This window comes from Naegleria gruberi, assembly GCF_000004985.1.
Source record: "Naegleria gruberi genomic scaffold NAEGRscaffold_21, whole genome shotgun sequence".
NCBI classification, from domain to species: Eukaryota; Heterolobosea; class Eutetramitea; order Acrasida; family Naegleriidae; genus Naegleria; species Naegleria gruberi.
The window spans coordinates 6,270-31,207 of record NW_003163306.1 but is presented as its reverse complement, the minus strand read 5'-3'; the positions used below and the strand labels follow the sequence as shown (position 1 = coordinate 31,207).

General features: G+C 34.0%; 10 protein-coding genes across 10 annotated transcripts in view; 7 read left to right on the top strand and 3 right to left on the bottom strand.

The window, feature by feature from the left end:
* Positions 1 to 486: 486 nt before the first annotated feature.
* Positions 487 to 2,011, top strand: NAEGRDRAFT_66957 (uncharacterized protein; the record flags this gene model as incomplete). Its single annotated transcript, XM_002677717.1, has 2 exons — positions 487 to 945; positions 1,040 to 2,011. 2 exons carry the CDS (start codon positions 487 to 489, stop codon positions 2,009 to 2,011), a joined length of 1,431 nt encoding a protein of 476 aa, XP_002677763.1.
* A 1,802-nt stretch (positions 2,012 to 3,813) lies between these two features.
* On the bottom strand, positions 3,814 to 4,296 carry NAEGRDRAFT_48684 (uncharacterized protein; the record flags this gene model as incomplete). The annotated part of the gene is made up of 1 exon (XM_002677615.1): positions 3,814 to 4,296. The coding sequence occupies one exon, from the start codon at positions 4,294 to 4,296 to the stop codon at positions 3,814 to 3,816; it is 483 nt and encodes a 160-aa protein (XP_002677661.1).
* Positions 4,297 to 5,142: 846 nt separating this feature from the next.
* Positions 5,143 to 7,781, top strand: NAEGRDRAFT_66955 (uncharacterized protein; the record flags this gene model as incomplete). The annotated part of the gene is made up of 2 exons (XM_002677716.1): positions 5,143 to 5,881; positions 5,953 to 7,781. The coding sequence occupies 2 exons, from the start codon at positions 5,143 to 5,145 to the stop codon at positions 7,779 to 7,781; spliced, it is 2,568 nt and encodes an 855-aa protein (XP_002677762.1).
* Positions 7,782 to 8,239: 458 nt separating this feature from the next.
* On the bottom strand, positions 8,240 to 8,803 carry NAEGRDRAFT_66954 (uncharacterized protein; the record flags this gene model as incomplete). Its single annotated transcript, XM_002677614.1, has 1 exon — positions 8,240 to 8,803. One exon carries the CDS (start codon positions 8,801 to 8,803, stop codon positions 8,240 to 8,242), a length of 564 nt encoding a protein of 187 aa, XP_002677660.1.
* A 417-nt stretch (positions 8,804 to 9,220) lies between these two features.
* On the top strand, positions 9,221 to 10,432 carry NAEGRDRAFT_79542 (alpha/beta hydrolase; the record flags this gene model as incomplete). Its single annotated transcript, XM_002677715.1, has 1 exon — positions 9,221 to 10,432. One exon carries the CDS (start codon positions 9,221 to 9,223, stop codon positions 10,394 to 10,396), a length of 1,176 nt encoding a protein of 391 aa, XP_002677761.1. The 3' UTR covers positions 10,397 to 10,432.
* A 295-nt stretch (positions 10,433 to 10,727) lies between these two features.
* Positions 10,728 to 12,132, top strand: NAEGRDRAFT_79541 (mRNA deadenylase). Its single transcript, XM_002677714.1, has one exon. It carries the CDS (start codon positions 10,948 to 10,950, stop codon positions 12,085 to 12,087), a length of 1,140 nt encoding a protein of 379 aa, XP_002677760.1. The 5' UTR covers positions 10,728 to 10,947; the 3' UTR covers positions 12,088 to 12,132.
* An 83-nt stretch (positions 12,133 to 12,215) lies between these two features.
* Positions 12,216 to 14,517, top strand: NAEGRDRAFT_57875 (uncharacterized protein). Its single transcript, XM_002677713.1, has one exon. The coding sequence runs from the start codon at positions 12,307 to 12,309 to the stop codon at positions 14,017 to 14,019; it is 1,713 nt and encodes a 570-aa protein (XP_002677759.1). The 5' UTR covers positions 12,216 to 12,306; the 3' UTR covers positions 14,020 to 14,517.
* On the top strand, positions 14,504 to 22,950 carry NAEGRDRAFT_79539 (serine/threonine protein kinase; the record flags this gene model as incomplete). The annotated part of the gene is made up of 10 exons (XM_002677712.1): positions 14,504 to 14,816; positions 14,848 to 16,015; positions 16,582 to 17,102; positions 17,506 to 17,774; positions 17,816 to 17,942; positions 18,004 to 18,507; positions 18,555 to 18,787; positions 18,994 to 21,955; positions 21,995 to 22,335; positions 22,387 to 22,950. 10 exons carry the CDS (start codon positions 14,504 to 14,506, stop codon positions 22,948 to 22,950), a joined length of 7,002 nt encoding a protein of 2,333 aa, XP_002677758.1.
* A 241-nt stretch (positions 22,951 to 23,191) lies between these two features.
* On the top strand, positions 23,192 to 24,010 carry NAEGRDRAFT_66949 (uncharacterized protein; the record flags this gene model as incomplete). The annotated part of the gene is made up of 1 exon (XM_002677711.1): positions 23,192 to 24,010. The coding sequence occupies one exon, from the start codon at positions 23,192 to 23,194 to the stop codon at positions 24,008 to 24,010; it is 819 nt and encodes a 272-aa protein (XP_002677757.1).
* A 521-nt stretch (positions 24,011 to 24,531) lies between these two features.
* The window catches only part of NAEGRDRAFT_66948 (uncharacterized protein), a gene marked incomplete at both ends in the record, with an annotated part of 1,217 nt that continues 810 nt past the window's right edge, over positions 24,532 to 24,938 (bottom strand). The window contains one exon of the mRNA XM_002677613.1: positions 24,532 to 24,589. Within this exon, the coding sequence (XP_002677659.1) occupies positions 24,532 to 24,589 (58 nt within the window). The remainder of the gene's footprint in view (positions 24,590 to 24,938) is intronic.

Sequence of the window (24,938 nt, the reverse complement as noted above, 5' to 3'; positions counted from 1 at the left end):
TGTGCTTTTCCAATGTTATTGATACGAGCAAGAGGTTTGGACTGTTGGTTTTGGTTGACATTGTATTTGTCAAGTGGTATGTTGCTGATAACAAGATGAGGAAGGTTGATAGTACAAGAAGGAAAGAGTATCTTGCCATTTTTTAGTTGATGTTTAAAGATGAATTGACTGATGAAAGGTGACTTGAAAGACTTCTTAATACGAAACTAAGCACTATTGGGGAATAGATCGGAAAATTTGGTTAGCCAACAGAGACGTAATGTTATCTTTGCATACAACGAGAATCTTTGTGGTTGTGTTAAGAATTTTTGTAAACAACTATAGTCTGGTTTCGAATGAGATTAATTAACCATTTTGTTAAATTGTTGCAGGCATATTTTGTTTCTTTCCTTTCTGCATTTTCTATCAATTTTCAGTGTCACTCTTAGAGATCTTGTTTCACTTTTTCGCAACTCGATTAATGACATGAGAACATCTCGCTAAAAAATGACAAAACCGCTTGTGTTGGTATTTTCCATCCTTCTTCTCACAATCCTTGCTGCTTCTTTCACATTGGCAGCTGATGGTTTGGCCAAAACTCAAGAAAACGTTTCTGTTGTGGTCAATTTGAATTTGGCTGCAAAAGGCAAAACCAATTCACCAGCAGTTGCAACTCCTCAACCTGAACAAACAAGTCAACCAGAGGAAAAGAAAGAAACTCCACAACCTGAACCACAAAATAATCAAGTTCCTTCTCAACCTGTTGAACCAGTCAAGGAAGAAAAGCCAGCAACACACGAAAGGTTAACTAATCAAGACGAATCTTCATCAAGTGTTAATTTTGAAGCTGCTGATGAAAAAACTAAAGCTGGAACTCTTTCTGAAGCATTGAAGAGTACTATTACCCCATTTGATGAAAGAGTTATTGCTGGAAATTTGTTGTATTTTGCTGAAGATTTGAATGCTGTATGTTATTTTACAATTTTTGTAAAATTTATTGGATTTGATGGAATATTGATTATATTGGAATTTTAAAATGTGTGTGGTTGGATCATTTTAGATTGTGGAAGCCATTCCAACTCAAACTTCTGAACAAAAACAAGTCAAATCTCAACTCATGTTAATTGTTTCCAATTTACTTTCCAAAACTTCACATCCAGGAGCTGATCTCTTAAAGAATACCCTATCTGCAACAGTTGCATCTGCTTCTGCTGCATCATCCTCCTCAGGTGGTGCTCAAACTTTGGAAAATGATGAAACAGCATCTGAAACTTCATTGGAATCCACTGAACATGTTGGACACTATTCCAATTCCATTTCTTCTGCTGCCAATTATGTTGCTGGACCAATTGCCAAGACTCTAGCTCATATTGGTTTGGGTAACATGTCAAGACGTGCTCAACAATTGGGAATGAATCTTAATAGATTTTCAGAGACTCATGTTGCAACTATTGAAAATACTATTGCCAGAAATATTGCTCCAGTTCTCAAGACTAAATCTCTTTCTGAAATTAGAGGAACATTGAAAAAGGTTCAATCTGCCATTAGCTCTGGAAAGGGTTTCACTGCTCTTGGTTTGAATAAGAGAATTTACATGCCATCCACTGCTAATGGTATCAAAGCATATATTAAAAAGCACAATGATAAGGTCAGAAAGCAAGTTGGTGTCAAGAGTTTGAAAGATGCCAATTCCAGACTCAACAATTACAAGAAGGTCTTTGTTAATAAGAAATTGGTTACTAAATTCAAGGGTGCTGACAAGAAGATTAGAACTGCTGGAAAGTCAAGCAAGAAGAGCAGCTCAAAGAGCTCATTGAAATCTTCCACATCATCAAAGAGAGGTGTTAAGGGAGCAAAGAAGGCAAGTAAGGGAGTTGGTGGTAGACCTTCATCAAAAAGTGCCGCTGTGAAGAGAGGAGGTAAGAAATCATCTTCCTCATCATCCTCTCGTTCAAGAGGAAGTGTTAAGAGATCTTCAGCATCCTCTTCATCATCTAGACAAGTTAAAAAGAAGAAGACTTCTTCCTATTAAAATAGTTTTAATTTGTCAATGTTAGGTGAAAGAACATGTTGTTGTTTTGTTTTATTAATTAGTTGATAAATTATATTTACAAAGGGAGAGGACATTGTGTTAGGGAAGTATTTACAGTTAGTATTAGGAAGCTTAGGATGATACTTAGGATAGATTAATTAAATAATTATTAAATCATCACAGAGACAATTAAATAATTATTAGTATTAGGGCTTAAAGTATCTCTTTAGAGAGCTTCCAGAAGATCGCATCACAGAATTTCTTCCTCCCTTATTTTCTGAATGATTTTCTATTGAGGGAGATTGATGAAACCTTTGAGGCTGTATTCAATTCAACTGAAGAGTTTGATGGAGGTAAGGATTGAACCACCTTTACAACACAATGCATTTGATCAGCTAATTGGCTTGTTGATTTGTGAGGTAAACTTCTCAAGTGATTCATCTCTGCATGATATTCACTCTTGGTTTTCAAATTTACATGTGAATGAACAACGTATGGATATTCTTGATTGTCACGATAATGGTGTGGTGTGAAGGTACTCATACTTGCGATATTTAGACTCTTGATGAATGTTTGTCTGTTAGTAGAGAGATTGGATAATGAAATAACGGTTTTGTTCTTAATAGCTACTGGATAACTCAACCAAAAAACGAAGAATAATTCAGAGCTGAAAGTGATGAGATTTTGTTTTTTAATAAAAATCCAACAACAATTTTGACTTCCTTAATGAACCCCTATTAGTCATTGGCCCTAATAAAGTTGCCATCATGTTCTTGTTTGAACATTGGGCGCAATCTTGATAGACGTTACAGAACTGAGGCAAAATAATATATTACTGTTATTTATATTAATAGAATTTTCCTAGCATGATGTATTTATTTATATATTTACAAATAACTCTTAGTAATTATTTACATATTGTTGAGGGAGATCTTAGAGAATATTTTCTTCTTAGGTGATAATGATGTATCCGGAATAAAATCAATGCTTCCTTGCGGAATCCACTGAAGACGATACATTCGAACGACTTGAACTCATTCTACTACTGCTATCACCCTTTCCCTCACCATTCGAACTCGGAAGATTGACCACATTGAGCACACAATGCATCTGGTCACTCAATTGTTGTGTAGTTTTATGTTTGACTGATCTGAGCATTTCCATCTCAGTCTGATCACCCGAGTGATGCGAGCTGCCACTATTAGCAGCATACCCCTTAACAACATAGGGATATTCATTGTTATCGTGATGGTAGGAATGTACAGACATTTTTTTGATTTGAATAACAGCCACTTTAACGGTTTTTCAATTTATTTCAATTATGACCATTGTGGGAAAAAACGTTGCTGGGAGAGATTTGGGAGTGAGGATTAAAGAAGGTTTTTAAAGGATTTGGATGGAGGTACTGACCTCAGTTAATAAGATCTTTGACAGTTTTGAATGAAGAGAGATATACGATTGCTAGTGATGGGTGTTGAAATTTTCGAGTCCTCAAAAGATTGTTTCCTTGAAAGAACAAAATCTTACCATTGGATCTTTCTAAAATTGAATAAAACTGTGTTGTAAACTTGGTGTAATATCAAGGTTTGAATTATATTGACTTTTTATTTAGGCATGAACAGATCCATCGTTAATACCCAAAATTCTTGTAGTATCAGCTTCATCATCCACAAGTTCAGTATGAGTTTGAAATTTAGTCTTGTTATTTTTCAAAATCAAGAAATTAACAAGAGCAATAGCAATTACAACTCCAATCAATAAAATTCCAGCTCCAACACTAGAAAAGATGATAATTTCCATTGTCAATTCATTTCCTTCCTTTTCTCCATGGTAAATTTCTCCAGTTTGATTTTGAGCAATATCATTGTCTGGCTCAATAGTTGTAGAATCTTTTGGTGGAGCTGTGGACGTGGTGGTCTTTGTCCTGAATGTTTTGGTCCTGGTGGACGAGGTTTTGGTCCAGAAGGTCTTGGACGAGCATAAGATGGACGTGGTCTCATTCCTGAAGGTCTTGGCTGTGGATGGAGTTTGTGTCCTCCAGATGGTCTTGGTCTTATTCCAGAGTGTTCAGGATGAGGTCTTGGTGGTCTTTCTCCTGAATGAATTGGACGTGGTGGTCTTGGTCTCATTCCTGAAGGTTGTGGATGTTGTCTTCCTGCTTGTTGTTCTTCTTGTGCATGAATGAAAGAAGTCGAGCTGCAAAATGCAATCAAGAGCAGTAGTCCCAACAAGACAGTAAGAATTGCTCTCCTCGATACACTTAATGATGTTGGGTATTTATTCATCTCTCCTATATCAAACAAATTGTTGTTGTTTGTTTTTTTAAGGTTGTTGAGCACTAAGGCATCGTCCTTATCGCTTTTTTTAAAGATTGGAGTGAAGGACACAGAGTTGGAGAGGTGTTGGAATGAGGAGGATGAAAATAATATTGCGAGAGTTCCAATTAACTATCATATGATTTTTGTCAGGCGCCCACTAAGGCTTATCTGATCTAGAACATCCTTTTGGTATATTAGAATGTAAAGCCCAGTGTTTGAAGACTTGGCTGTAAATGCAAATCCTATTTCACTCTGGCATTATTGTTTTGAATGAACCTGAGCAAACAGATCCAGGAGAATTAAGCATCTTTAAAAGTAGAATAATCACCATTTAAACAAAAGATTCTCTTGTATTATAAAAGTTTACACTATTACTTGTGTTTACTGTGCCTTAACAAAGTCTACTTCAACCTAAATCCAAAAATTCTTCCTTATTTGAACTTATTTCTATATCCTTTTTGATTTTTTGAACACTCCTAATGGTCTAACTGTTCTTGAACCAGTTTCCCTCCAAAAAAAAACAACTCAAAGTAAAAAACGTTGCATATTCTTGTTGTGTTGTTAAATTGGCCATTTCAAGAAGTAATAAGGCTTGTTTTTTTAATCATTGAATAGAGAGAGTTGCATCAAACATTTAGAAGATTTGAAATTAAAAACTAGAATTTGTGATTTATATATTAAGGAAGAATTATACTTCTCGCGTTTTTTAGATATTATACTAACGGTTATATTATAAACTTATATTCAATATTATTATTACCCCTTCATCATCATCCACGTTAATATACATTTAAACAACAACAACAATACAATATGGTAGTAACGAATAGGGTGGTTCCTCAACAATCAACAACATCAGAAACTGAACTCTCCTTCTCAAAATCAGCAAAATATGTGCAGAATAATAATTTACAGAACATGTTCCCTGAAGATGATTCGGGAGGGCAGGATTATGATGATGGCTACTCATCATCAGATAGGGGGTGTTGTCTCAGATTTCTACTCAGTGTAAGATTATTCCTCATTGTCATGATCATGATGGTTGTGGTGACGACAGCATTGACTATCTGGATCACTTCCTATACAATGAATGAACAGGCCTCTTTGGATCAAGTTAAGGTAATTATTGAAAATATGAATGAAAAGATTGGTGGCTTTGTCAATTCACAACTGTTACCAGCCAAATATGTTGCCGATTCCATAGCTGAGGATTACCATAATGGATTTGTGGATATGGCTGAATCGATACAATACTATCTCTTTACACGAGTGAAACAATTTGGAGTCACAGTGACAAATCTGTGTTTTGGAGAGGATGGAAACAATGCTCTTTATGCCTACAGTGTCAATGCAGATGGTTCATTGGTGTATGTGAGAAAACCAGAGGGTTCACGATTTATCATGTACAAGGCAAACATGACCACAGGAGAATACTATCCAGATAAGGTCACTACTAATATTACCTATGTAGTAGCCAATACAGATTACTATAAGGAATCAATGATTGTTCATAGTCAATATGTGAATGGTGGTTTTGGAGCTCCTTATAAGGGTATGTGTTTTCTCTCATATTCTAACCGTATTAACTCTAATTCTTATTATTATTCAACCTAATTTAAATAGTAATTAATGGACCAATTTCGAGTTTTTGGAGTACACCAATTTATAGGAGATCAGATCCAACCTCATCAACTAACAAGACAAGAATTGGATTTGCCAAGATCAACATTTCACTGGCAGCAATCGCCAAGTTTTTATCATCTGTAAAAGTCATGCAAAAAGGATTTGTGATCATTTCAGAGTATGGCAATGATTATATTATTGGATCTTCTCTAGCTGTGGATGGAGTTGATTCAAAGAGAGTCAAAACAACTGAAATTGTCTCACAAAATGCAGGTAAAATGATGGAGAAACTGTTCAAACATCAACAAGAGAATAATATTGCAAATTTGACCTCTTTCCAAACAAGTTTGGATAATGGTTTGGGAAATTCATTCCTCATCTCTTCTGCACCTTATACATTCCACAATTTAAAGTGGAGAATGACTCTCTTCTTTGATGAATCTGAAATTAAGAAGGGAATTATTGAAAGTAGTTGGGTTATTCTTGGAGTTTCTATTGCTGTGGCCATTTTGGGAATTCTTGTGAGCATTCTTGTTGGTTGGGTAGTAACAAGCCCATTTGCAAAACTTCAGCAAGATTTTAAGAATATTGAAACCTTGCACTTGTCTGAAATTCAAAGAAGAAGTTCAATTTTTAGCGAGCCCAAAGCAATCTATGCCTCTCTGAGTGAAACAATAAGATGGCTTTCTGAAATTAGAGCATTCATTCCAGATTCCATTTTGAATCAATTGGATGAAGCCAAGCAAGATACCGAAACCAATACTGATAATGCTAATTCATTTACAGCAGCAGCCAAGAATTCCAACAATAATTTTGATACAATTTCGAGAAGAAGTTCAAACGGTGCCTCAGATGTAATTTCTATTCATCAACATCAATCCCATCACAGAAATTCCAATCACAAGTCCAGTCATTTATTCAAACTTGGTCTGGGAATGAAAGAGTGTTCCATCATGTATTTGACCATTCCAAATCTGAATCAGAATAACTTTGATTACGAATCTGGATTGTTACAGAACTTGATTTCTAAATGTCTGACCGCAATTTCACAAATGTGTAAGACCTGTAAGGCAGATTTACAAATCAAAGCCTACAATGAATATGTCATTATATTTTCACCTTCAGATAAGAGTCCTTCAAGTACTGCCATTGAAACAGCCCTAAAGATACAAACCTTTTTCAATTCCATTAATGATCAAATTCAAAAAGATGATCAAATAGCTCTGAAATCATGCATCTCCATTTCATCAGGTCAAATGATTCAAGGTAATGTTGGTAATAAGCAAATGCGTTACATGGCTCTGGTTGGAGAGGTTATTGAAAGAGCCAAACTATTGAATGACTTTTCATGGTATCTTAATGTGGCAATCATTTGTGATTCAAGGACATTTACACAAACACAGGAGTCTTTTATTACTAGGCCAACAGAAAGAATCTGGAATAAGGAGAAGGGACAAATAGATACAGTATATGAAATTCTTAGAAAGAATATTGTGCAAGATGATGAATGGCTTTATGAATTGGAGCAAAAGAAGGCCAACTCTAAATTTGATGCATTTTCTTCATACTTTTCAAAATTATTTGTGGATGATGAATTCGATCAAGATGATTTGACCAAGATGAGAAAGGAACTTGCAGAAGCCAAAAGATTGGATCCTAACGATGTTGTTGTAATGAGATTAGAACATTTAATATCAACAGTGCAAGAATCAACAACAAATCCAAATCTGTTATATTACCATTCGGCTGTAGCCAAGGAATTTGTGAGTTTTATCAAACCAGGTGAGAGATTACCTTCAGCACTGTTGTATTCCACACCCGAAGAATAAACAGTTGTCAACTAATCTACAATAGAAACCAAGTTCCAAACTCAAAGAATAAAACTTCTTCCCACACAACAAGTTAATAAAATGTTCCACTTTAAACAACCAAACTTCAAGGAGACAAAGAGTACAACACTTCCTCGAATACACAAAGATCAAATGTTAACAACCAGTTTAAAAACCAAATAAAAGAATAAGAACCATAACATGGTTTAAAAGATAAAAAGACTACAGCACCACAGGTTCCCAAGTTGTCTCCAACCTCAGTACTGATGTAGCTCGACGATGCTTAACTTCTCAAATCGGACGGGATGAGGTGCATTCATCGTGATATGGCCGTAGCCATTCATTCTATAAAAGTTATGATATTGAACGAGTACAGATTGTCTAGGCTCCTTTATAAGTTTTATAGTTGCTTTCTTTTTTTTGAAATAGATGGAGAATGATACTATTTCTTTCCAGTATTATTGAGAATTGATATTCTTCAAATAGGTCAATTCCATTTCTGTTGATGCTCTTCCCAAATACTTATTTCTTTCAGGAATTCTTCCAAACAATTCCATTCTATCGTTGTGATTTTTAAATATGAGCTTGAGATTCTTCAGCACATTATACTTGGCATACTTAATTTCCAATGCTTCAATAAACTGTTTGGCTTGTTTCAAATCCTCCAATTCCTCTGAATGTACAAATGACATGATAATACTAATATTAAACTGAATAGGCAGCTTATCCATGTAAGGAACTAGAGAACGAGCCAAATCCAATGCCTTTCTATCTGTCTCGTATGCTTTTGCACTATTCCTAAATATATTTCTCGGAACTTGATCATAAAGCACAATCAATGCAATATATTCATACAGATATTTAGGTTCATAATTCATATATTGTTCATAAAAAGGTTCAAACTTTTTCAATTCTTTATCCATGAATTTTTGGGAATCTTCCTTTGCAAACCAAACATTAGTCCACAAATCATTCATTCCAATCTCATCCAAATCCCTATACAAATGACTAATATGACTCATCTTGTATTGATTGAACCACAACATGATCACCTCAATTAAATCTGTATTAAAATCCTCCCGAACATCTTTCATCATTTCCGATAATTTTCCATCAAATGGAATAAATGATGATGACTCTTCCACTACTGTCTTCATCTGCTCTGCATGCATTGATCAGAGTTCTTCTTCTATTTTTTTTCAATTTGTTGATTTTATAATTGAAATTGGCGCAACAGGTTTACAACAACAGTTCATACAGGTTCATGAATATTATGAACTCATTCTTTCTTCAAGAATCCAATTACAAATTGTAACAATTACATTGTAAACAAATTGAATATCTTCTTCTAAGGACAATTTTTTCTTCGGAGAATTGGAGAAAAAATTAGTAAGCAATTCTCCTTCCTGAATAAAAAACGTTTAATTATTAATAAAAAAATGGAACAAAAGCAATTCTACTTGGATGAGAAAGTATCTTCGGAAGATGATACAGTTGGAGGAGAATCAAAATCTTCATCATCAAACGGAGAAATTACTAAGAGTAAGGTAGTTTTTCCATCGAGAGAAGACTCCTATCCAATCATTGGATACATTTGGAGTGATGAAAAGTACATGAAAAAGACAATGAGTTCTTCATCATCTGAATTTGGTAATTCTCAAAAAGAGGAAAATAAGAAAATTGTCTATGTTGTAATTAGTGTTGCAACTGGTATGCATCAGGATTATCACTTTCTATTTGCTGAATATTTGGTTGCGTATGGAATGGAAAGAAATCAGCCAGTGATTGTTCTGACATATGATTATAGAGGAATGGGAGAATCGAGAGATGGAGAAAAGCCAACTGTTAATTGTACCTTTTTTGATTGGGCTAAGGATTATGGAGGTGCTTTGGATTTTGTTAATTTCTATCATTCGGATAATTATAAAGGAATTCCAATGGAAGTGAGTGTTGTTGGAAATTCAATTGGAGCTTATTTAATGATGCTCACACCTAAAGATGTTTCACCTATAGTACAGAGAGGATTCATGCTATCAGCATTCAATGGATATAATGGATATATTAATTTATTTAGAAATAAGGATAGATTTCAACATTATTTGAGAACACGAATGTTTTTTGAAAGTGTTCCTTTATTGACATTGCTGTATGGCTATTTCCCATCCAGAACTTTTTGGAATGCAATGGAAGATTTACCAACTGGAGTTGCAAAGCAGTGGAGACATTTTGGAACCCTACCTGAATACATGACAGATCCAAAAACCAATCAAGTGGTGTTACCTTCGACAGTCAACCATACAACATTCCTGAACTGGGTCTTTGAAGATGATGTGTTTACCAATCAAGTTTCCACTGAAAAATTCAATTGTAAATTTTTATATAGATGCAAGGAGTTTTACACTGAGGTGATTCCTCGACCTCTCATGAAAAACAAATCACCTCCAAAATATTTACCTATTGGACATGTTGGTTTCTTCTCAAAGCATACGAAAAATTTCAGTGACTTGTGGAGTGATGCAAGTGAATTTATAATTTTTGGAAATTTCAAAAGAAGCACTACTAAGCGATACTATCCATCACCAGAGATTCCAATGACAAGACCTTCCAAATTGTAAATTAATGAGATTATAGCAGTAAAAGAGTAATAATTGAAAGAAACATTTATTGTCTAATTGGAAGAAAAAGAGAAAACTCGATTTTGCTTCTTCAAATGCCAGTTTAAAAGTTGTCATACTCAATTGTAATAGATGCAACAAAAATAAGAAAGACATAACCATGATGAATTGGAGATACTATTTCGTCTACTTTCTTGTCACGTTAATAATTCTCTACCTCTTCAATAACATTTATCAAAATGTAAATTTTGGAAATGATTATCAAGAATCCTATAATAACACAATGACGATGAACCATACCAACCTATCAACTACATCACAAAAAAAGAAACACCATAATACCAATAACATGATGAATAACAATAACAACCTCAAGGAAAGAAGTCATAAAGTACAACAACATCAAAGGAATAACAACAACAACCAAAGGAATAGGAAGCAACATTTCGCGCCATCAGCAATTTCTCCAGAAGAAAAAAACAAAATCACAAAACTCTTCACTACCTACCCGCTCACGTCATGCATGGGAAGGAAATGGCTGTACAACCATCATGACGAGAAGGCAGTCATCACTGATGCTAAAGTGGAGGAGGAGAATGGAAGCAAGTAGTAGTAGAGAAAAGGTTGGATTTACAATTTTGACGTATAATATTCTAGCACAAATGTATGCTAAAAGATTGGATATGGAACCTTTTAGTAATATTGAAAATTATGAAATGATTACTAGCTGGTCATATAGAAGGAAACGTTTGTTCCGTGAAATTAAAAGTTATGGAATGGCTAATGATAAACAACAACATCAGGAAATGCCAGAAATTATTTGTTTTCAAGAATGCGATAATTATCAAAAGTATTGGAGAAAGAAGATGAATAACAAATTGAACATGTATTCTACTTACACTGAAAAGAGAGGAAAACGTAATGGTTGTGCTACCTTTTGGAGGACTGACCGATTTGTGGAGATTGCTCACCTAGACTTGGATTTGGCCAATTTGTCTGACTTGATAGACAAGGGAAAGGAGACTAATTACATGTATGGGAGAAGGGATACTGCCAATCTGACATTGTTGCAATGTAAACTCTCATCAAAATACCTTCTAATCATCAATAACCATCTTGCTTGGGATCCAGAATATCCACAAGTGAAACTTTCACAAATGTTCTACATTCTTCAACAAGCTTACAACATGATACAGCCATACAACTCTTCATCAACAGTATCTGTGGTATTGGCTGGAGATTTCAACTCTTTACCTAATAGTGAAGTTTACAACTTGATTGTGGAAGGGCAAGCTGTGGTTCCTACAGCCAAACCATTGTCGTTCAATTCTGACTGCAACATCTTTACAGAAGCATCAGTTGTTACTAGTGGGAAGACTTCACAACAGCATGGAAATTCAAAGAAGGGAGTGGAACAAGTCATGTTTAACCCATTCGGAAAATTCAAGTCTTGCTACCGTGAAGTGAGAGGAAATGAACCATCATTCACAAACTATAATAATGGTTTTTCTGGTACATTGGATTACATATTCACTGTGGACTTGGGTCAGCAACAGGATAAATCTGGTCAACTTGTATGTACAAGAGTGTTGGACACAATAACAGAGGAACAAGCTAGCGAACACAAGTGTCTACCATCTCTTACCTTTCCATCTGACCATATACCTTTGGTGGCAAGTTTGACATGGTGAAGCTTTTTTTTCAAATAATTTATTTTTCAAATAAATTCAATTTTTAAAAATTTCAAACTTTAACGGCTTGAAAATAAAATCACCCGCCACTTCTCGAAGAAAACTTTTAAAAACAAAATGATGTTCTTGTCTATCTCGCTCATTTGAAGGGAATTTACGTAACAAGATTGGCTTTGATGGTTTTCATCATGCTTATCCGTTTCAAAGAATCAAAAAAGAATGGACCTTTCTCATCCCATTAATCATGAACATTGGCTGTTCCCAACAAGCACTTCCTCATCATTCCGTTATTATAATTCTAATTCATCAACAACAAATACATCATGTCCTGATTGGATTCTCCAAATGCCACAGGTTCCTCTCTCCAATGCCGACCAGTGGTCCTTCACTGAGGAGTGTCCAGATATTATTTCTGTACCAATCACTTCTGGATTATTTCTCATGTTTTACAGCTTGCTAATTCTTCTCTGCTCTCTCGGGTTGTGTTGGAAACGAAATAATGGACACATCAAGGCTAGAACACTCACTGGAATGCTCTTTACCATGTCGAGTAGTTTTCTATTTGTTTTTGGATTTGGATTGAGATATGTGGTCGGGAGGGAATACTATCCGTGCTTCTTCTTTAGTATGGTATTTATTGTGTTACCTCCCTGTTTGACATTGCCTTCAACTTTAAGAACATTGAGATTGTTCATCAAGTATAAGGTCAATATGTATAAAAAGCAACATTTCGAACAGAATCAAACCTTATTGGAGAGGAGAGGTTTGACACCAGTAGTAGTTGGAGGGATTGACAATATTTCATCACTATTCAAAGATTCATCAACACAGAAACAACCACAACAGACCAAGTCAGTCGCGCTATTTCAAAACTCTGTGGCCACAGATGATGGCAACACCATTACTAGGAGAATTTCAGTGATTGAAACAACAGGACTCGACAATGTTCAAGAATTTCTTAGTGTTCACAAATTGGGAAGGAGAGAACAATTCCTTTTCAAAATGAATTCACTCATTTCGAGTAATAGATTTTCCGTGGATGTTTTTATTGGATTCTTATTGATACATTTGATAATTTGGATTGTTTTGGCTTCCATTGAGGATACATTCTTTGTAAATAGTAGATTCCTAATGAAAGAAACATCCATGATTAGTCTGAAAGGATGTTATGCCAACATGACACCCTCCATCATTTCAGTTATGCTGTACATTTTCTATTTGGGAATGGAATTTATTTGTGTAATGCTTTGCTTCAAAACCGAAGATACATGGTTCATTAAGAAGGAAGCAATTATTCTTGTCATTTTACAAGTACTATTTGTCATTACACATATTGTCATTTCTACAAACAATTACATGTCACTCTTTCTAGATCATGTTGTGCCTCAAGGATTAATCATGATGACCTTCTCTACTCTAGAAGTTTTCATTACCATTCTCTTGCCAATTTGCTACTCAATTGCAAAAGATTATAGAGGACATTTGGAATTGTACAATTCAGAAGTTGAGTTTTGTTTACACAATAAGGAAGCTTTTGAAATTCTCACAGATTTCAGTCGAAAAAGTTATTGTATTGAGGGTGTTTTATTTTTCAAGGATGTGGAAACTTTTAAAGTCAACCGAAATAGAGAGATGGCTCTCCACATTGTTCAGAGCTATTTGAATGAAGGAAGTACCTATGAATTGAATATTCCCAATATTGCAACTCACAGAGAGGAAATACTTTACAAAATTAACACCTCTCACACTGATAATCTGCCACAGAATTTATTTTCTCAACTCGAATTTCTTTCCATGCATACTCTATTGGATGTTTATGATAGATTGAAGAGAACTAATCCTCGAATTTGTGAATTGGCAATTGAATGGCAACGACAAATTCACAAACCAACTAACTTGCCAACTGTTGGAAATGCATCTAATGTTGTTTGATTCTTGTTGTGGATTCAAACAACTGTTCGGATTAGTATTCGATACGACGTATGGAAAGCACAACCAAAACCAAGAGACCATCAAATGTCCTTTATTACAACAATAACATCAACTACAGGAAATGGATTACAAATTATTCAACGTCCTTTTTTCCCTTTTACGATCAAGCACCAAATTCGTCCAATTTCGTCTCTGTCACTGTAAAGATTTTCTTTTGTTTGGGTAAACTTGCACTTATTGGAATGTCTGATAAGAACGAAGCGAAAATGCAACGAAACCATGAAGATAGGAGGTCTTAGCGAAAAAATGATTGAGGAATCCATTTTGCCAATTTACCTAATCTTATTGTTTCATTCTGTAGTCTTATCTCTTGTTGTTTAAATGCAAACAAAGAGCTTGTGGCAGGAATCTTTTCATAACCCATTTAGACACCAGTTTCTTTAAATTGAATCACCTGCCGAAACAATCAACACAATTAAAAAAAATGTCTTCAAGCTCAATCATTAGACTCCCACTATGTGCCATTCTCCTGCCAAACAGAGACCTCTCTTTCCAATCAGTCCAAAACCACAGAAAACTGTTCGAAAAGAAGTATCTCTCAGAGCCACCTGTTGATGTTTCGTACAATGAAGCTCTCGAAGTCAATAGTACCAACGATACGTTATCATTTATACATGAGGAAAACCAAACAACACATACCACTACTGAGGACAATGATGACAATACGAGTAATATCCTTGAAGATGATATTGATGCTGCTTCTGAAGGAATATTCCTTGATAATGTCCAATCTCTTAGTTACAAAATATTCAAGAAATGGTAAATCAGTATCTATTGACAATGACTTGGTGCTTGACATTATCTTATTGATTATACCAATGAGAAATCAAGGTAGAGCTTATAGATGGTTTCATCATGTAAGATTGGGTCAATTCTTGGAAAAGATTTACAAAATTCACAAAACTGGCCAATCATTCATTTTCAAAACTGAATCATGTGATGAAACAAGCTCAATCAATAACCAATCGAATGAAACAAGTCAAGCTTCACTCATGGATGAAGTACAATTAATATGTGACATGTTACACACTATATTGGAGGATACATTTGTTGCCTTCCAACACAAACATTATAAATTTGTGAAAAAGTGGACTGAAAAGGGAATTAAGCAGAATACTCTTCCAAGATTCCTAATTGAGTGCTACAAGAAGAAGAATGAATATAATCAAGAAATGCAATCTTCAGCAAACAAGCTCACCGTTGATGACTTGTCAATGAAATATGTCATTGACAGAGATTGGAAATTATCCAAATATTTAGCAAAGGAATATTCATCTGATTGGTTCATGACCTATTTTGATAAAGGAAGAGTTGTACAATGGGCATCTGATAAGGACTATTCTGATGGGTTGCAATTAAGATTAACAAAGAATGTTGGAGTTTTTGAATATCCAATTGAGAATATTGTCAAAGCTCTCCATTATGACAACCACTTGGATTACACTTTTTCCAACCTCAGATATCACACCTATTCGTCCATAGATGCAAGTAATTCAATGAAAAAGTATCCAAGTGTCTTGTTGAATGCTGATTTATTGCTGGGTCCTCTCTTTTCGACTCGTAGTTTCAATGTTATCTGTTCCACTCAGGCAAAATTTGTTGGTGATGAATTGACTGAAACTTACATTCTATTCAAATCATGTGATATGAATTCTTCCAATAACTCTGAAAAAGTTAAATTTCCATACGTTGGCCTTAGAGTCCTGACTAAAATTGACAATCACAGAACAAGATATGTGGAATTGAGAATGGGAAATGCAGGAGGATTTGCCAGTGCCAAGAAAATTACATTCAGTTCACTCATGGCCAAGAAATTAACTTCGGAAAATTACAATGGACTGCTGAATTGTATCAAGAGATGTGAAAAGACTAATTTCCAAGCACCTAAACCATCCGAGAATACCTTGGCAAAAAACTTGGCTGAATATTGTAAAAAGTATTGTAATATTGATCTGGAATCACGATGGAAAAAATTAAAAATTGAGTTTACTGAATTTTTTAATATTATGAAAAGGCACTGGTTCCAATTAAAGACCAAATCTTGCTCCTATTCACTTAAGCTTTACAATAAACTTTTTGTGCGTCCAATGTATGCCTCCTCACTTGGCGCGGTGTATGGAAAATATTAAACACTCGAATATTCAAACAAAAAGATTCTTCCCTTTTGCTTGCTCTGCTGCTATTGTATTTTTCCATTTTAAAAATACATCAAAAAAACAACTCAACACACAAACTTGTTTTTGATTTCGCTGAACGCGCTTAACTAGTCGTACAATTAAAGATGTGTTGGTCAATGACAAGTTCTTTCGTATTTTCGTGCCTTGGCTTGGTGATGACTTTGGATCAAACTAGACGATACCTTTCTCTTCCAAAGAATGCCACTTTTGCACAAAAAGGTTCTCTATTTTCACTCATTTTCCTCTATTTGACATACTTTCTAATGGAAAGTTTGCAATTCTTACAATATTACTTTGGATTAACCGATTCTTGTAATACAGATAGTAACAAATATTTGACAATTGTTGCCCATTTGCTAATTTGGGGACAACCAATTTCACACAATTACTATTGCTTGAGAAATACTTTAAAAGGAAAGACACTCTATCGATTCACACTCGTAGCTTGTTACATTTGTTTAATAGTTTCTTCTATTTCATTATTCATGGGATATTATGGATTGGGAGGACACACCATGGCCACAAACAATCAATCAGCTCATTCTCTATTGCAATCCACTGGACAAGACACTTCAAATTTGGAAATCACTCCAAATGCTTATGGAACTGAGGCCAAACTCTTTGGTGTTCCATTACAAAACATTGGCACCTCCATGTGTTCCTATCAAGGACCAAACCATCTCTACTGGATGTTCCCTTATCATAGTTTATATGGATATGCACCTCATTGGTTCACTTGGTTATTACTCACTGTCTTGCCACACTTTTTCAGATATCAAGGAAGTGACGATTGGTTCATGTCTGGTAAAATTCTTGGCGTTGGACTTTTCTCTGGCTGGCTTTTGAGTGTTGCAATTTCTGTGAATTTTGGCGTTTTTCATGAGATTTGGTCGTATTGGTGTTTGGAATCAGTGCCTTATTTAACACTGCCTTATTTATATAGAATTATATGGAGAGGAATTTTGGGCTTGAAAGATCCTGAGCATGCCTTGGAAAATGCTGAAATTGAAAAGAAGAAATTGGCAACCAAGCAAGAATAAAACAAATTTCCATCTCTGTGTGTGTAAATCTATTTTAAAAATTGCAATTTTCAATTTGAAAAATTATTAAAAAAAATTTGTGTGTGATGACGCAACAGAAAGGTTCCCGTGTGTTTTTCTATGGAGAGAAGAGTAGGTTTGTTTGATGATCAATCACATGATGATGATACAAATAATATTTAATATTTTGATGATCAAATATTTAATAGAAGAGGGAGAAAATTTAGGCTTTGAATGCAAAGCGAATGAAATCTCAGAGTTGGTAAAATTGGAGGCTTTTGATGAAAGTTGGGCTAGGAGTGATGTTACTGGTGTGGATAAACCGAGAGGACTTTATCATGGTTCGGTTACTTTGGGAAAGGTTGAATATGAGGAAATAATTAATAGAATTAAATATATGGTTAGTGGAAGATCGCATGTATTCTTGGTTACTACGGAAGATGAATTATATGTTTGTGGATACAATGCTTATCTTCAGGTAGGTTTTGATCTTCATCACGATTTTAATTTAAATAATAGTGTGGATGTGGTGAGGATACTTCAGCAATTCCGTATTTCAAAAGGATTGATGTTCTAAGAATGATGGAACCTTTAATACTAATGGGAAAAATTGATCATGATTTCAGAGTTACTAAAATCGCTTGTGGTATGTTTTCAAGTGAATTAAATGTTGACAAGGATCGTTGTTTGATTGAAATCTTTAATAGGATGGGTTCATTCGGTGTTAGTAATTAATGACAAGTACTTGTTTGGAGCTGGTCACAATTATTTCTATCAAACTGGGATTACACAGTCTGGAACATTTGGAGATTTTACACATATTCCGTTGGATCATCTAGATTTACCTTCCAATTACAAAATCACTCACATTGATGGAGGAACTTTCTTTACTGTTTTTGCTGTGAATAATAGGAAAATTTATGGAGCTGGATCAGCTTCATTATGTAATTTCGGAATCAAACAAAATGATAATGTCAACAAGTATACATTTTCTTATGAGTTTGATTGTGACATTTCTAAAATACAAACAGGATATGATCATACGTTGATATTATTAAAAGATAATAGAATTTTCATGTCTGGAAAGATGGAAGGTGGTTCTGGAGATAGTGCTACAATCAGTAGTTTCCAACAAGTCGAACTAAATGCTAGTATTCATGATTGGATTGATGTTGGAGTTTGTAAATTCAATTACCGATCATATGTGTTGAGTATGTATGCAAAATATTTCACTATTTACAATGACAATTTATAATAGAAAATGATAGTCTCTATCAGCTCTCAAAGGGCGAGCCAGAACTTATAAAGCAAGATAAGAAGTATGCAGGATCATCTCTTTGCACCTCCAATTTATCACTCATGATTGTTTCCCCAAATAGACAATATATTGAATCTAGAGGTAATACAGGAGACACATTATTTGAATTGGACATTCCAAGTGGATTTAAACTGGACCACGTATCAGCAGGATATACAGCAATTTATATTATTGTGAAACCAAAGTCAAGTCTAATTCACTTTTTCACCAAGCTCAAAGAAGCCACCCAAATTGGAAAATTATCTGATATTACAATCATTTTTGACTGAATCTTAACTGTATTAAATACTTTCTTAATTTGAGAATCTTTTCATCAACTGTTGCATGTCGCACAGACATTTCATTAGTATTCAAAAAAATTTCACACAACATAATGAAGTTGTCGTTTACAGTTTTGTTACTGTTGTTGATTGTCTTGTGGGTTGTGTGTCAAATTGAAACTACAACAGCATCAACACTGACAGTAGTAGCACCAACAGGAACAACAACAACAACTTTTCATCACGAATATTCATCAACAAGATTGGTTTCGGAATGGAGCACAAGTCCAAATCAAAGAACTCCTTACACTTTTAACAATAATACCAACTACAAACTCATCAATAATCGAGAGGCTCAATTTACAATACCATCACTATCTATGGAAAATGTAGAATTTTATAAAACAAATGGTGGCAATTCGAAACCTCACCACCATCGGGGTGTCAAATCCAACAATCAGCGCTGGATCAATTCACAGGCCTACAAGGTTTTTACACAACAATTAGCCGTCTATCAAAATTCTAATTTATTGATTACATTCTATGTCGATTCAAAACTTGAAAAAAGTGCCAAAGAGGAGGTTTGTGGTCGTTCAGTGGATACTCCATGTGCAACTATTCAACATGCTCTCGATTCTTTGGATTACATTCTTCATCAGAACTATTCTTCTTTTTTGGAAAATACTGGATTGAGTAGAGCTGTTTCTGTTAAATTTGTTTTACTGAATGATGTGTTTGAATGCTATTCATCAATTGTTACACCAACTAAACAGAATCTAGTGTACATTGTAACGTTTCAATCTATGGATAATGTTAATGTGCTTTCAGCATTATTTTGTGAAGAAAAGGGTGGATTTCCAATTATAGGAGAAACACAGAGAGCTGATCTACAACTTGTTGTGTTCAATGGACTTTCACTTTATATGAATATTAGAGGATGTAGAGCTTACAATTACATCTTTTTTGATGTTTCATTCTTTAGTATTCTAATGGCTGTCAATATCCAACAAAATTGTTTGGGAACTCAAGTCAAGGGAGATTACATGTTAATTGAAAATGCTGCATATGAGAAAGCTGTCAATACCAATTCAGGATTTCTGGTCTATCGATATACTTCACTACTTTTGCTTAAAAGTATTGTAAATGGTGTGGGAAGTGGAATGTTATTTTCTGAAATGGACAAGATTACAATTTTTCAAACCAAATTTGAAGAAACACAACTATTTCTTGCTTCATCTAAAGAGTTGCAAGTTTATGGATGTTTATTAATCAATTCAAAGATTGGAATTACAAATATTGTTAAAATTACATTCAATACTAATGAATTTACACAATATAGTGGAGATTCTGCAATTATGGCTGATTTTGGTACCAGTATTGAGATTTTAAATACACATGGCTATGACGGAGAGTCATTTGCTTCAATTCAAGGATTTTCTTCAGTGAAACTTGATCAAATTACGTTGACAAACAATAGCAACTCTTATTATCCAGATCTGAAAAATCTTGTAATCATTGAACAAAGCTATGAAGTCACAATTACAAATTCTCAATTTCTAAACAACAGAGGGATCAATGGATCTTGTCTTTACATTAGTAGAATATTCAAGTTGGTAATTGACAAGTCTTCATTCTTTGGTAACGAGGCAAGGGAAAGTGGAGGAGCCATTTTCGTTCCAATATTTTCTAGAAGTTACCTTAATGCTATTGGAATAATATCTAATTGTCAATTCGAAAATAATACCTCAGTGGGTGGTGCAGGAGGTGCCATATTTATAGATTTAGCCTACTCTCTTAATATTATTTCATGTACTTTTAGAAATAATATTGCACTGATTTCAGGTGGTGCACTCTATATTGGTTCATTAGTAATTCAATTCCAATATTCTGGATCTCTATTCGATAGCAATAGAGTAATAGGTCGGGATAACTATTCCAATATGGGTGGTGCTATTTTCCTATGTACTGATGCCTCAGTTAACAGAGTAGATGATTATATATGGAAATCAGCAACATTTATTAATAATTATGCCAAAAAAGGTGGAGCAATAGCTTACATTCCACGGTACTTGGTTGGCTATGGACGTTTTATCAATACCAAGTTTATTAACAATCAAGCATTGTTTATGGGTGCTGCTGTATATATTTTAGGTCCAGAAAGTGTAGATCCAAGTAATGAATTTATTGGAAATCTAATTATTGGAAATGAAATAATTGGAACCAATATACCAAATAATTTTTCATATGCATTGAGTGAATTGGAAATTATATCAGACACCAACAAGTCAGCTAACATTCTTAAACCTGGATCAGAATTTACCTTTAATGTGAAAGGTACAGACAATATTGGAAATCTAATTCCACTCTATTATGAGAGAATACGTGTCGGGTCTATGCACTCAAAGGTTGTATTCAACATTACAGAGATTGGAAACTTTACCATTAAGGTAATTCCATATCTAATTGCAAATGACGTATTTTCTGCTGTCAATATTCCACAGAGTATTATTACTAATTCAAATGGTGAAAATTCTTCTCTAGTGGAAGTATCCATGTATTTCAAGGCCGATATACTCGTCCAGAAGTTCTATTACACAGCTTACATGGCAAATTGTGATAAAGGATATCACATTGAAAAAGTTCCAGGAACCATTATTGAATTTAAAGATGTGAATTATTTGTACGCTTGTGTGAAAAACCCTGAGGATTATACATGGCTTATCGTATCAATTGTGGTGCCAGTTACAATATTGGCTTTTGTCATGGGCTTACTAATTTCATTACTGATCTATTTCATCTTGAGGAAAGTTGTCAATAGTTTAAGAAGATTGAAGGAAAAGGATAGAGCAGAAGCGGAATTGGAAAGAAAACTAAATGATAAGAAGGTTATCTTTGATATGAGTGATGATGAAGAGGAAACAAAACAACATTCAAAAGCTTCTAAGAAGAGCGCATCGACATCTGCTAGTGCAGGTAATGGGGATTTATTTATTCCATTATTGGATAATGAGGATCAAAGCTTTATCATTCCAATTGAGGATTTACATATAGAGAAAAAGATTGGAGAAGGAGGAAATGGAGGTAAGTCACTTGTTGATTTTTAGTTTTCAAACATTTTAGTTGTCTATTTGGGTAAATGGAGAAATATCAAAGTTGCTATCAAATCCATAAAATCATTAGAAATGACCAATGAAGTTGATGAATTCGACAAGGAAGCAGCTATTTTAAGTAGACTCCACCATTTAAACATTGTCCAATTCTATGGTGTGGCCATTACTAGACAAAACAAGTACATGGTCACTGAATATTTAACAAAAGGAAGTTTGGATCAAGTAATTTATCAATGTAAGAATGGAACTCTCAGATTACAATTTTCTATGAGAATTTCCATTCTGTTGGATGTTGCAAATGGAATGGATTATTTGCATAATATGAAACCTGGAATTATTCACAGAGATTTGGTACGTTTTTTTTATTTTAACATAATTGGATTAATATTAATCCTTTTATAGAAACCTGGAAATATTCTTTTGAATGATCATTTTCAAGGAAAAGTATGTGATTTTGGATTGGTGAGATTGGTAAGAAATTCTGTTCAGTCAACCATGACAATGAACGTGGGTACTTTGATGTATCTAGCTCCAGAATCAGTTGACGATTCAATTGTTCCAAAAGACGAAAAGAAATCACTCAAAATTGCTACAAAATTAGATGTTTACAGTTTTTCAATCATTATGTATGAATTACTATACTGTATTGTTCCGTTCATTGAAAATCCTCTTACTAAGGAAGTTCAAAAAGATGCTTCACCTTATCGAATTCCTTATCTTGTCTCCCTGGGAAATCGTCCAATAATATTAAAGTCCAGAGAGGAAATTAATGAATGGATTATCAATCAGGATTCACAAATTTTCAATATCAGAAAGGATAGTAATCAATTGGATGGAAGTGGGATTATTTCACTAGTGGAAAGATATCAAAATTTAATGGTGAAATGTTGGAATCAGGCACCACTGGAAAGACCTTCGTTTAATGATATTATTAATGAGCTATCAGTATTGGCAAAATTATTTTAAATGTGAATATTGTGGATTTCTAATATTTGATATTTGCCACGTTTAAATCCTACTATTTTTGATAATGAAGAACATCATTAAATCATGATAATGTTCATTTCTATCATCAATAGGTAGGTAATGAATTCTCTTGAAAGTAATAGAATAATAGATTCTTTATTCTATTTTTAGTTTTAAGGTGAACCTTGTAAATTAAACATTTGATTGTTGAAGTGGTTTATTTTTTTACAATTAAAAAAAAATGATTGATTTGAAAAGAGAACGTGAAAAGGTTCTGGGCAATTTAGGTGCAAATAATTTAGGTCAATTAGGTCCGTTTGGTCCAGTTGACCAAGGTTTTTCTGCATTTAATGTTGGATCTGCCTCCACTCAATCTGCCAATCCTTTCTTTCCAACAGAAATTAATTCATCAACAAACAATTTCCCAAATAATTTTGGTCAATTTAATACAAACCAAGTTCCTCAACCTTCTTTTGGTGGATTTACTTTTGGTGCTTTTTCACCACCAACATGTGGTGGATTAGTGCAACAACAATCGAATCAGATTGGTGGATGTAATTTTCTACCTCCTCCACCAACTCAATCAGTACAAAATGGATTTAGTTTAGGTTCTGAATTCTCTCAACTACCAAAGGCAACAAGTGGATTTAGTTTTGGATCTACAAGTGAGCTGGAGCAACAACAGAAATTACAAGAAGAACTGTTGAAAACTTTCCTACGACAGCAACAAGGGGAATACATGACAAACATGTTTAATGAAATGATGGGGAATTCATGTAATTTATCAAATTCTGATCCTTTTAGTTTTGGATCTACTAACCAAGTTCCTCGATCTCCTCAAGCTCAAACCGCTGCATTTAGTTTTGACATACCAAATTCACTGGAAAATGTTGAAACTGATAGTCAACTAGAAAATATTGAAACAGAAAAAGCAAACATTGAAATTGAATCCTCACCACCAAAGAAGAATTTCTTCAATTCTCTCGATGGAATGGATATTTTGAGCATTGTCCTTAGTATTGCATTGGTATTCTTTGCAATTTTTGTATTTTATTCATAAATATGTCAACAAAGACTTTGTTTAAATGTGTATATTCTCTTGTTGTCATGATAGTCATAATTATCACATGATGACAATTTTATTCCTTTCCATAAAAGTCAATAAACAAAGTTTAGAAATAACCATCAGAAATCCATATTTCTCAAGATTTCAAAATCTCGAATACACCATAAAACAGCAAACAATGACTAGCTGTTCAACCATCTAGTTCTGTTCAGTGTTTGGACGAGTTTAGGATTCAGAGTTGATTTATTTGGGCTATTTAAGAGATTACTTAGTGAAGATTTATATCATTGATTATATTTCTTATAATCTATTAATGATGTAAATTTGATGTTTTCATTTCTTATATTGATAGATATATAAAGGTCAGGTCAGTATCAACTTTTGAATTATGGACTTTGAGAAGTCAAATGTTTGGGACGTGAATCTACTCATTAGATTGAATAGGTATTGCTAATAAAGGAACATTTCATTGATTTATTGATTATAACGGTCAAATTGAGTTGAATGGAAGTGAATCACATGTTGATTGATTGTGGATGGGTAGTTTCGCCACGAAGTGGTGCAACTACCAACCTTTGTAGATTGAATCACGTTGATTTGCATCAATCTTCAATATGTAGCATTATAAAGAGAGTGATTATTTACCAATTCAATGATCAATATTAAATAATCGGTTTGATTTTCAATCAATAGTTTGATCATCATACCTTCAAAAACAAAATTTGAATCAAGATTCCAGTAATCAACGGCAGTCTATTTTTAAATTTAATCAAAGACCATATATAGTAGCTTGACTTTTATGATCTGGAAACTATCTAGATGTGTTCTATATTGAATAATCTATTTGAAAATGAGAAGAATTAACTCTTCTATTGAGTTTTATTGGTATTGTAAGGTATTACGATTATAATAATCTACACAG